The following is a 13,101-nucleotide window of genomic DNA, read 5'->3' on the forward strand; positions in this document are numbered from 1 at the left end:
TATAGTTGACTTGAATTTTCGGAGTCGGGTCGTTGACTTGATCTTCTCCGAATTTGATTTGGATTTGAATAAAGTCTTCGAGGGTCTTGCGACTTGAATCTCGGGTCGAACGCTGAACTTTGACGGGTTTTGACTTGAAGATCTTGGGGTTCTTGATGGATTTGGCCCTTCAATTTTGACTTGAAGATCTTGGGGTTCTTGATGGATTATGCCCTTCAATCTACCTTCGATCTTGATTTGTTGAAGAACGCCCTCGATTTGATTGACTTGAAGATCTTGGAGTTCTTGATGGATTTGGCCCTTCAATCTTCCTTCGATCTTGATTTGTTGAAGAACGCCCTCGATTTGATGTTTGATGAAGAACGCCTTGAATTTGTTGAAGAACGACTTGAATATTGTAGAGAGAATTTTCTCTTACGGTTTTTCTTCTTCTTGAGTTGTGTTTGAATTGTGAAGGGAGGGTCCCTATTTATAGTGGTAGAATAAGAGTCCTTGATGGGCCTTACCGATGATGTGGCGCGATTTGATTGGCCCGATTAAATTGATATTTATCTCTTGTAACTTGAGGGAGAAGAAATAATCCTATTGGTCAATATATATATTTAAAATCAATTATCTATTTAATTTAGGAATTAATTTAATTAAATTCCAAAATATATAATCGATAAATATATATATATATGACCGCATATATACGAGTCTTCATTTGGCATCTAAGTCCTTCGGCTATGTATAATTACACAAATGCCATTGGATCAAACTTTATCCCATATATAATTTAGCCATTTAATTGGCTTAAATTTTATTCTTCTACAAAATGCCCCCACTTCTAGTCTCGGCGAAGAACAAATTGAATGTTTGTGAGACGAGACTTGAAGTAAATAAGGCGTGAATATTGGGATAATTCATAGATGTATTTGAGCTTTTCATGAATATACCCCACATGTATTCAATTTATAGACTTTAAATATAAAGCCACTAGAATTTTCCAACCCGAGAATGCATGGCTGTTCTTGCAAAGGATGATCAATCTGCTCTATCGATGCTTTCTTTCCTCGATTTGCGTTATAAAATTTAATTGGGCCCACTTGAATAAACAAATAGAATTTCAATTGCAATTGGAATCCTACATGAGAATAACATCTGCTTCAGCAGCCCCCTTTTTTTTTATAACATTTTTTTTTTCATGGGCCCACTCAAAACTTCAATTGAATTCCCTGTAGAGGACTTCAATTTCTTTTGGTTAGAGAGTCCCTCTCCTACCTATGTTATACTTCAGCACAATTAGTTTCAAAAAAAAAAAAATTATTCCTTTGTCCACATGGACTTCCAACACGTGAAGAATGGAAGCATTACTTCTTCTAATTGATCTCTGACTCTTTTCCAATTAGACGGATGGAGTCCTAACTTGAATCGATTTATCATCGTCCATGGCCTATAAAAAGAGGTGCCCTCTTCACTTTTTCTTCATTCATCGGCACCCAGCCTCTGTGTGAAAGTACTTTTTTTTTTTTTTTTTTTTTTTTTTTTTTTTTTTTTTTTGTATGTTCAGATCCCTTGTCTCTTGTTTGCTGCTGCTTGTGTTTGTTTCAAGGTAAGCTTTGCATATTAAATATTTGTACAACAAGTTCTCCTCTGCATGTCCACCATGTGCTTGATAATATGACAATGAGAACCTTTTTTTTTTTTTTTTTTTTTTTTTTTTTTTTTTTTTTTTTGATTCCAGATTAGTTCCACCCATCAAAACTAAGCCCTCTTTTCCTTATTCACTCAAGTTTTCGCAACTCGAAATATTCGGCACGAAACTCGGTAGAATGTTCGATTTTAGCACAGTCCTTGCCCTCGCTTCTTTTTTTTTTTTTTTTTTTTTTTTTTTTTGGTATTTCGAACTTATCGCTCTTTCTTTAAATTGTTTTGATAGATTTTCCGATGGTTTGCTTCAAGCAAGCTTTCTCCTCTTCCGGCGACGAGCAATTGGTAATTCTTGACGATCGTTACCAACCGAATGACAAAGGAACTGTCTTGACGATTTATGCCCCCCTTATCGGTTCTTACGCAAAGCAATGGCCACGTCTCACGACTCCGAATCGCATGTCCGTTTGGTCCCACGAGCATCCTCATAATAAGTACGAGTACGTGTATAGCTTGCGAGCATCAAATCATAAACCCGACAGATCCTTGCTTCCGGAAGAGTCAAGCGGTCCGAGCCTTCTGCCGACTTTGGGTGGCAACATCGTGGAGGGAAAAGTCAAGTGGGGAGATACTCTCGAGCTTTCCGGCGGCTTTCAATTCTTCAAAGGGTACTGGGAATGGTCCGAAGACGTTCTCAGCCGTTGCCAGCACAAGCTAAAGTCTGCGAAGATCTACGATTCTGTATATGCTTCCCTTTTCACGTACGACTACAATTCCGAAATCATGAAGGCGTTCTTCGAGGCATGGTGTTCGACTACAAATACCCTCTTGACGTCTCCCGGAGAAATGTCTATCTCTTTATGGGATTTGCACATCCTCTCCGGGCTACCGTTAACCGGGCTTCTTTACGATGAAGTTGTCCCTGCCTCTCAAGAACTCATTGGTACCGATGCAAAGGGTGTTCGATATTCTCACCGTTCCTGCCGATATCTATTCCATGTCTACCACTTACTTCGGAAGCGCTCTAAAGATCCTTCCTCCAACGTCTCTGTCGAAAGCTGGATTTAGTTTTGGTCGAAGAAGCAGAAGAAGTACACTCAACCTCCTCCACGCAAAGAAAAGAAAAGTGTTCGCCCCAAGTCAACTCACAATCCTTCCGGCAATATTGAAGCACATGCAAAATGGATCAACATTGAAGAAGCTGTGTTTTCGAGCATTAGCGTTGATGTCGAATTGAGGTCCGAGACATACTTGGCGGCCCATTTGGCTTGTTGGCTTTGCACCTTCGTTCTCCCTACTGATGATGTAGGCATGATACGTCCTTCAACGTTCAAGATGGCTAGCATAATGGCGAGTGGCGAAGAAGTCTCTCTTGCAGTTCCTGTCTTAGCAAGCATCTTCAACGGCATAAATAGGATTTCGAGATCCTTGAGACCCCATCAAGAGAACTCTCCGTTTCCTATTCACTTTGTCTATAGTTGGTTGGCGCTTTATTTCAAGACCCATTGTCAAGTTCTGCAAGGCGTAGCCGTCGATGGCCCAAAGATGATATCTTATTCCGGAGAAGGAAGCGCTAGATACTACACTCCCGCGGATGCACGCAAACGGATTCACAAAGGAGATCTTATGTCTTGGACTTGCACCACGATCCCTAGGAGCGAGTCTTCTTTATATGTTGACGATGGAACAACAAAAGGGTCCGAGAGAAATTATTTCATCGCCATTCGCTCGAGCTATCTCTCCTTGCGGCGTGGTAATCGTTTCGTTATTGAGCCATATAGTCCTCATCGGTTTAGCCGTCAATTTGGGTTTTACCAAGATGTGCCTGGAGTACTTGATGAAGACGTTCGCGAGGCTTCTTTAATAGATGGACTCCGTTATTGGCGTCTATGTGTTTTGCTCGAGTCCATGTCTAAAGTGATATTTTCCGTCATTCCTCAAAATTCGAGAAAGTTTCACACGGACGGCTATAAAAGATGGTGGACTAAAGCTTACGGAACTTATCTTGAAAATAAAGTTGCGAGTTTGGTGAACTTGGAGTTAAGTAAGATTCCACTTGAAGACAAAGAAGATGAGGCAAGAAATAGTCTCGGCAATCTTTCTCGCGGAAATGTGCTCCAAACCAAAAACCCTCCTAGAGATATAAAGAAGAGGAACGTTTTGCCTCCGTCGGATGAGAGTGACGATAGCCACATAGAACGTCATTGGAAAAGGCCGAAGAGGGACCCGCAATCTTCAAAACCACAAGATCTTCATATTGATAACAGTGTGGACAGTCATTCTCGAACAAATGACACTTTTGCTGAGAAGGTTGCACTTAACACTTTCCTTTTTTTTTTTTTTTTTTTTTTTTTTTTTTTTTGTCTTAATGATTTTTTTTTTTTAGTTGGAAAACGAGATAATTAACGTTGATGATCGCGAGGAATCTCAAGCTAGTCATCACTCAACTGCCAAGGCTTGCTCAATGGGTGCAACTTTGTCGCCGACTGCTTTAATGCCTGCCAGAGCATCCAAGATGAAAGAGACTGCGAAAGGGTCGTACAATGGTGCTTGTTCAGTTTTTGTGGGTGAAAATTTTCTGAAAAATCACAAGCAGGTTTTTCTTCGCCAATTATGGCAAGATCTTCGTGCGAGGATAGTACGGACTTCAATTGATTCCATCTCGTCTATTCAAGAAGATGTCCAATTAGTTCTTGGAACCATGAGGGATCTTGGTGATTTCGACATATCTTGCATAGAGGAATCATTGAAGTCATTATTTTCCCAGGCGACGGCTTATGATAAGGTGAGGTCGTCGAACTCTGAGAAGACATCTAAAGAGATTCTATCACGACAATTAGATGAGGCTAAAGATCGTTTGCATACTACTCAAGCTAGAGAACACAAAGAGACTCTTCAAGTTCAAGTCACCAATAGTGATTTGGAGAGTGTCAAGAAAGAGCGTGCTGCTTTGAAGGTGAGGGTGGGACAGTTGAGATCATCATTAAAGCGACAACGAGAACTCCTTCATACTGTTCAGACTGAAATTCGTGAGATTAACGAAGAGATTGCTGCCATTGAAAATACATCCCCTTTAAGTGATGATTTGGTAGAAGAATTGCGCGCTTCTGCCGAGCTTTTAGAAGATGCCAAAGAAAAGTTGAATGATTTAGACCCTTTCGCTTGAGCTAGATTTAGATTTTATTTTTTATTGTTTATTCCACTTTTATGATTCATGAAATAAAAAAAAAGTCTCCCTTTCCATCTTGTTTCCTTAGTATTCGGCACTTATATTTTCAACAATTTTTTTTTTTTTTTTTTTTTTTAAGTAAAGGACTGAACTTAGAGAATATCTAAGCTGCCTACGTACCCCGAGTGGGATCAAGTCATAACGTAGTTCAAAGAAAAAAAGATAGATTTTTTTTTTAGGAGAGGACTGAACTTAGAGAATATCCAAGCTGCCTACGTACCCCGAATGGGATCAAGTCATAACGTAGTTCAAAGGAAAAAAGATAGATTTTTTTTTTTTTTTTTTTTTTTTTTTTTTTTTTTTTTTTTTAGCCGTGCACAGTTTCAACTCATGCGGGCCGGGAGCCTTCTCCTCTGCTTCATGCATAGTACCGCTTCAAGAACTTTCCATTTATCGGACCAATTCTTAAACCATCTTCGGCAACCAACTTGTACGCTCCATTTGTGTATGCTTCTCTGACGACATAAGGACCATCCCACTTTGAAGTAAATTTATTTCCCGTTTTATGAGTGACGATGATGGGCCTCCTTACGGCAAGTACCAAATCTCCAACTTGAAACGATCTTGGCCGCACCTTCTTGTTAAACGCCCTAGAAAGACGAGCTTGGTAGCATTCAATACTTTGTTGTGCCTCTAATCTCTTCTCGTCAAGAGCTTCCAATTCTGCAAGACGCAAGCGGGCATTTTCTTCTTGAGTGAGTTCTTCTTGTATAGCTATGCTCAATGATGGAATTTGTTTTTCAAGAGGCAAGACTGCTTCCACACCGTACACCAAAGCATATGGAGTGGCTTGAGTAGGTGTTCTATACGTTGTTCTATAAGCCCATAAAGCTTCTCCCATCTTCTCGTGCCAATCACGTTTTGACTTGGCGATCACTTTCTTCAGCAAATTACATAAAGTCTTGTTGAAGGCCTCGGCGAGTCCATTGGCGGCAGCGTTGTACATTGAAGACTTTCTTTGCTTGAAGCCGAACTTTTCACAAAGTTTATCTATCACACTGTTGCAAAATGGCTTTCCGTTGTCTGTGATCACATATCGAGGAACTCCGTAACGGTAGATGATGTTGATGCGGATGAAATCAGCAACGTTCTCCTTCTTTACTTCTCGAAGAGGCACTGCTTCAGCCCATTTGGAAAAGTAGTCTGTTGCTGCCTAGATATAGAGATGTCCAGCTGAAGACTTTGTCATAGGTCCAACCACATCCAAACCCCAAGCATCAAAGGGCCATGAGGCAACAGTAGGGTGCAATGGCTCCGGCGGTTGATGAATAAAGTTTGCATGAAATTGACAAGGTTGGCATTTTTGGGCATACTCCATGCAGTCCTTCACCATAGATGGCCAATAATAGCCCATTCTTTTTATTCGGAAATGTAGCTTGGGTCCTGACTGATGGGCGCCGCAAACTCCGGAATGAGCTTCTTCTATGGCTTGAATGGCTTCGTCATCACCTAAACATCTCAAGAAGACTCCATCAAATGAACGTCTATAAAGTGTATCTTTATAGTAGATGAAACGAGCCGCACGACGTCGAATATCAACCCTTTGACGTGGATCATTAGGCAACTTTTCGTACTTCAAGTAATCCACAAACGATTGACGCCAATCTTCTTTCTCGATTTCAAACACGTAAACCACTCGAGTTTCGTCTTCTTCAATTTCTTCGTGTTCAAAAATTGGTGGTACGACCCACCTCTTGAAAATTGATATACGAGCTCCGTCTTCGGGCATGGCTAAAGTAGAAGCAAGTTTTGCCAATGCATCTGCTTGTTTGTTATCCTTTCTTGGCACATGCTCTATCGTCACATCACCAAGGTATCCGATAAGTCTTTTAGCATAATCCACATAAGGGAGTAAATCGAGCTTCTTTACTTCGTACGATCCGAGTATCTGATTGATCACCAACTTGGAGTCTCCATATACCTCCAAATTTAGTCGCTTTATATCAACTGCCATTTCTAGCCCAAGGATAAGAGCTTGATATTCAGCAACATTGTTAGAGCAATTTTGTGTTAAGGTAAAAGAGTGAGGCAACACTTCGCCGTTGGGTGTGACGAAAACTACTCCTGCGCCAGCTCCTTCTCTATGAGAAGCTCCATCAAAGTACATCTTCCAGGGAGGACAAACTTCAATCACAAGAACATCTTCATCGGGTAAATCGTCGGATAGCTCCCACTCTGCAGGGATAGGGTGATCCGCCAAGAAATCGGCTAGAACTTGTCCTTTCACAGCCTTTTGTGGAATATATGTTATGTCAAATTGCTGCAATTGCATGTACCACCTTGCGAGTCTGTCGGATAGGACGGGTTTTGACATGACATACTTAAGAGGATTCATCCTTGAGATCAGACGGACAACATGTGCTTGAAAATAATGCTTCAACTTTTGAATTGCAAAAATGAGCGCTAAGCATGTCTTTTCGATTGGCGAGTAGTTCAATTCATTTGGTGTCATTGTTCTACTCAAGTAGTATAAGGCACTCTCTTTTCCATCATCATTCTCCTGGGCTAGTAAAGCTCCGACAGATCGTTCTTGAGCAGCAATATAGAGTATTAACGATCGTCCGGGCACTGGTGCAATCAACACAGGAGGCTTCGTTAAATACGATTTTATGCTTTCGAAGGCACTAGTGCAAGCTTCATCCCATTCAAAGTGAACATCTTTCTTCATAAGTCGGCTGAATGGTTGACATCGACCGGCTAAGTTTGAAATGAACCTTCTTAGATATGCCAACTTTCCTTGCAAACTTTTGAGCTCATGAATGTTCCTAGGCTCGCGAATCTTTAAAATTGCATCAATCTTGGCTTGTTCGATTTCTATGCCTCGGTGACGAACTACGAATCCAAGAAACTTCCCCGAAGTAACACCAAATGCACATTTCAATGGATTCATCTTCAATTGGTACCTTCTCAAGCGCTCGAAGACTTTTCTCAAATTTTGGAGATGATCTTCCCTTCTTTTGGATTTAACCACCAAGTCATAACATTCAACATCTTTATGGAGCATGTCATCAAATATCTTCTGCATGGCTCTTTGGTATGTAGCACCGGCATTTTTCAAGCCAAATGGCATCACTTTATAGCAATAGATGCCCTTAGGAGTGCGAAAGGCTGTTAATTCTTCATCTCTTGGCGCCATTCGTATTTGATTGTATCCGGACGATCCATCCATAAAGGATAATGCTTCGTGGCCCGTAGTAGCATCAATCATTAGTTCGGCTATTGGCATTGGAAAGTCGTCCTTAGGGCATGCTTCGTTCAAATCTCTAAAGTCAACACACACACGAATTTGTCCATTCTTCTTTCTAACAGGGACGATACTTGAAATCCATGTTGGGTACTTGACTTCTCGAATGAAACCAACTTCAATAAGTTTGTTCACTTCAGCCTCAATTGCAGGGACTAATTCAGGTCTAAATCTACGCTGGCCTTGCTTCACAGGGCGAGCTCCTTTCTTCACGGAGAGATGATGTATTGCCACTTTTGGGTCCAATCCGAGCATTTCTTTATAAGACCATGCGAACACATCCTTGAACTCGTGCAACAATTCAACATAAGTCTCCTCTTCATTCATAGTCAATAAGGCGCTAATGTAGATTGGTCGAGGATTCTCTGTGTCTCCTAAATTTATTTCCTTTAACTCATCGATCGTGGCTTTGACTCCTTCTTCAAGCTCGGGTGGAGCAATTTCAGCGTCTTCTTCCTCAATCACGTCTATCTCAGTTAAAGTGATATGATACGATGATGCCACACTTTCTCTGTCATCTTCCTCGCCGTCTTGGATTTTTGTAAAGACGACGGTTCGTATTTTAGCCTTCAACTCTTCACCACATGATATGGTTAAATAAGTACGTCGTTTCATGCGAGATGGAATCGAACTTCGAACCCTTCGTGTTTTGGTGATTTTAGTATTAGAGACACCCAACTCTTGCTTGTTGCTTCTGTTATGCCCCCACTTTCTAAGTGGTCCAAGCCTATCAAAAACGGATGGCGTAAGTCTATCAAACCCTCGTTTGTCGCCTTTCTTATGCCCCCACTCTCTAAGTGGTCCAAGTCTATCAAAGACGGATGGCGCAAGTCTATCGAAGACAGATGGTGTAAGCCTATCAAAGACGGATGTCCTTCTCACTTTTATCTCACTTTCAAGAAAATCGTCTGTTGATGAGAATTCGTCTTCGATTATGTAATTACTGGTAGCTCTATTGATAGCAATACGAATTGGCTTTTGAGGAACAAATCCAAGACCAACTCGAGGACTTTGAATAGCATGTCCTTTTTCTTTCAACATTATTTGAGTAGTATTGAGGCCATGCACCTTTTCGCCAGCAACTTCGGCAGGAAGCCTTCCAAGCGTAGAATCTTCATGTGGGTTAAAACCAGCTTTCACTAAGAGTTTATAAGCATTTGGGCCAAAGCATTTTGTCATTTGGGACTCGGAGAATTCTTCGCATTCCTCTTGGGTTTCTTCTGTGGGATGAACAAATCCTTTAGGTGGTTGAGAAGTTGATCGCTTCTCGTCAATTGGTGTTAAGGGAAACATCAAATCTTTCAATGCCTCACACGCTAAAGGAGCCTTGTCTTGATTATTTCTTCGCTTTGGTTCTTTAACTGGTAGAATTTCTTTGGCCTTTACCGTCTTCTCATCATCAAGATAGTACTTAGCATCGGCAAAGTGGGCTTCTGCCTCGGTGAACGGTTTATCATCGGCGAGTATTGTTTTAACTACTCCGTCTCGACAATACTTGAAACATTGGTGCCAAGAAGAAGGAACCACACTATTTTCATGTATCCAAGGTCGCCCGAGAAGCATGCGATATGAGGTTCTTGCATCAATGACATGGAACAGTGCGGTGGACAACATATCATCCATTAACAACTCTATCCTTATGATACCAAGGGCCCTTTGTCCTTCTTGATTAAATCCTTGGATCATCAAGCGACTAGTTTTGAGCTCCTCCGTGGAGATCCCCAATTCCTTTAAAGTATGCAACGGCAAAATATTGACTGCAGAACCTCCATCGATTAAAATTCTATTCACCTTCTGCTCACGAGCATAGCCGGCAACAAACAATGGCCTATTGTGTGGTTTGGAACCAAGAAGTAAATCTTCATCAGCGAAAGTCATTGTTGACATGCATTTACCAATCACGGTACAAACCTCATTTGAAGACGGAGTTGTTCCACTAGCAGCGATCTCCTTTTCAATTATCGTGTTGCATGAGATGTTAACATGATCATCATCTCCTTCGTGTACGTTTGTTGTCGTCATGTCAAGGGACTCAAAACTGCTGACGATAAAATTTGTATTGGCGCTGATCTCTTCAAGTGATATCTTTCCTTGGCGAGCTAGCTGCATAATTTTGTCTTTGAATACGAAGCAATCATGAATTGGGTGCCCGACCAAGTCATAACGTAGTTCAAAGAAAAAAAGATAGATTTTTTTTTAGGAGAGGACTGAACTTAGAGAATATCCAAGCTGCCTACGTACCCCGAATGGGATCAAGTCATAACGTAGTTCAAAGAAAAAAAGATAGATTTTTTTTTAGGAGAGGACTGAACTTAGAGAATATCCAAGCTGCCTACGTACCCCGAATGGGATCAAGTCATAACGTAGTTCAAAGGAAAAAAGATAGATTTTTTTTTTTTTTTTTTCAATGCCTTGAATTTGCTCAAGAACACTTTGAATGTAGACGAAGAACACTTTGAATGTAGAGAGAGAATCTTACCTCCTACGAATTCTTCTTTCTTGCTTCTTGAATTGTAGAGAGAATTTTGCTCCTACGGTTTCTGCTCCTTCAGTTGTGTTTGAATTGTGAAGGGAGGGTCCCTATTTATAGTGGTAGAATAAGAGTCCTTGATGGGCCTTACTGATGATGTGGCGCGATTTGATTGGCCCGATTAAATTGATATTTATCTCTTGTAACTTGAGGGAGAAGAAATAATCCTATTGGTCAATATATATATTTAAAATCAATTATCTATTTAATTTAGGAATTAATTTAATTAAATTCCAAAATATATAATCGATAAATATATATATATATATATATGACCGCATATATACGAGTCTTCAATTGGCATCTAAGTCCTTCGGCTATGTATAATTACACAAATGCCATTGGATCAAACTTTATCCCATATATAATTTAGCCATTTAATTGGCTTAAATTTTATTCTTCTACAATGTTCTAGTTTGTACTCGTTTTGTGTAAAAATACACTTTTTGATGCACCACAATCTGATATATACAAGCCAAAAAACACATATTGAGATCATCTTGCTTCAAAATGTGGAGTTCGAACTAGATTAAATGGGACAAAAGTGACAGTATTCCATATAATCTCAAAGATTTCACTAAATTTGAAACCGCAAGGATGGACGTCTAAGAACATTAATAGTTGAGGGGTGGTTATAATTACCCAAACAGAAGGGGGTTTTCGTAATTTGACCATACCTCAAAGGGTGGTTGTAATTTATCCTTGTTTATAATTTGAAATGAGACAAAATACACTTTAGATGTCTAATCATGTTTAAAAGTGTTTTCAAATCTGATTATTAGCAATTATAAATCATATGTCTGAAGGATAGAGAAACTTTATATGTTATATTGTGAATTCTTTTGCAAAACCGTAACAAACACAAATTTATATCGGTGAAATAATTAAAGTGAAATGAAAAGAGAACCAAACATTGTCATTATTCTTTTATATTTTTTGCAAGGTCATTTAATTTAGTAAATATACAAATCTGACAACATTATAAATTCAATCATTTTATTATTATTATTATTATTATTATTTATTTTCAAGAAAATGGAGGGGTCTCTTTACTTGTTATGGTTGTCACGTAAACTTAGCATCTTAGATCTAACACTACTCTACCTAATCACTATTCTTTATCATTATCAGCTGTCACTGCGTGTTGTGTCTTTATATCATATATATATATCTTATACATTTGTGATTTGTGTGTGATGAAATATAGAGTTGTCGGTGGGGTGGACTAGGTTTTTGTCTTCATTTCATTGTGGAGACAAAATTAAATTAATCTTTCTTCAAGGCCGACAAACCATGCTACTCCAAAAATAACAAATTTATATTTTGAAAAATATTATTTTATTTTTTTTAAGAATTAGGGGGTCATAGCCCACCAACCGACAACCGACCCACTATCGGCCCGACTTTTGTGGCCGATAATTGCCCACCAACCGACCCGCTCTGGTCGGGCCGATAATTTTAACCGACCCATGGTTAGTTGGGTCGGGTATAGTTTCTAATATGATGAAAAGTCGGTTGGCCGATATTACCCGACCAACCGACTTTTTATTTTTATTGCTGGATTTTTTTTATTTTTTTTTTGTATTTTGTATTGGTTTTTGAATTTGAAGTTTGTAATTTGAGATACATGTTGAAACTTGATTTTGGGATGTAGTTTTATAATTGTTAGGGGATGAATTTTAATTAAGCTAAGCAAAAAATCTGATTTTCTTTTTTTTTTTTTCTTTTTTTTTTCTTTTTTTTTTTTAAATTTACTGTGGCCGATAATTTGGAACCGAACTATTTCGGCAACCGACAAAGTCGGTTGCCAACCGTTACCCGACCCATAATAGTCGGGCCGATAATGGTTTTACATTTTTGCAATAGTCGGTTGGTCGGGTCGGGCCGATAATCAGCCGATATTCAACCGACCCGACCCATGAACAACCCTAGTTGGACCCGCCAATTTGTGAGTTGCAATAATAAATTCAATTGTTTAAGCAGTTAAGAGGGGGGAGTAAATTCTTCAAAAGTATTTCGTAATTTTTTTTTTTTTTAAGTCTCAAAATTTTACAAAATAAGCTACCGAAGAGCTTATAAGATATTTTAAAAAAGTATCTATATTCCACGCTTTTATAATAAATAAAGATAACATATAAGCTAATTTCCAAGCATTTCAAAAATAGATTTAAAAATAAGACGTAATAATTTTATCAGCTCTTAAAATAGTTTAACAAATATAAAAATTTATCATCAGATTAAAAATAAATTTAGTCAAAGAACTTTTTTACTTAATCGTCCGTCTAATACGTTATGTGGCGAAGTAGTTGTCATTATCAAATACATAGATATAGATAGTAGATCTGCCGAATTGGCGTGCCAAGCAAAAAGGAATAGAGTGTTTGTTGACTTCGAAACAAAAGATTTCAAATACTCAAAATAATGCACACACTCGCCATATCTAGGGGGAATGGTGGAAGGGAATTT

General features: G+C 39.1%; 1 protein-coding gene across 1 annotated transcript; it reads left to right on the forward strand.

The window, feature by feature from the left end:
* Window positions 1-1,929: 1,929 nt before the first annotated feature.
* Window positions 1,930-4,927, forward strand: LOC148767596 (uncharacterized). The gene is made up of 3 exons (XM_088824686.1): window positions 1,930-2,592; window positions 2,701-3,942; window positions 4,019-4,927. The coding sequence occupies exons 1-3, from the start codon at window positions 1,930-1,932 to the stop codon at window positions 4,796-4,798; spliced, it is 2,685 nt and encodes an 894-aa protein (XP_088680812.1). The 3' UTR covers window positions 4,799-4,927.
* Window positions 4,928-13,101: the final 8,174 nt, after the last annotated feature.

This window comes from Erythranthe guttata, chromosome 10 (assembly GCF_056151865.1).
Source record: "Erythranthe guttata isolate IM_541 chromosome 10, IM_541, whole genome shotgun sequence".
NCBI lineage: Eukaryota > Viridiplantae > Streptophyta > Magnoliopsida > Lamiales > Phrymaceae > Erythranthe > Erythranthe guttata.

Bases quoted from the DNA above. Each gene is read 5' to 3' on its own strand.
- LOC148767596 (XM_088824686.1), top strand. From the start codon at position 1,930: ATGGTTTGCTTCAAGCAAGCTTTCTCCTCTTCCGGCGACGAGCAATTG. The intron at 2,593-2,700 runs GTTCGATATTCT...AGCTGGATTTAG, and splicing joins TTGGTACCGATGCAAAGGGT to TTTTGGTCGAAGAAGCAGAA. The intron at 3,943-4,018 runs GTTGCACTTAAC...TTTTTTTTTTAG, and splicing joins ATGACACTTTTGCTGAGAAG to TTGGAAAACGAGATAATTAA.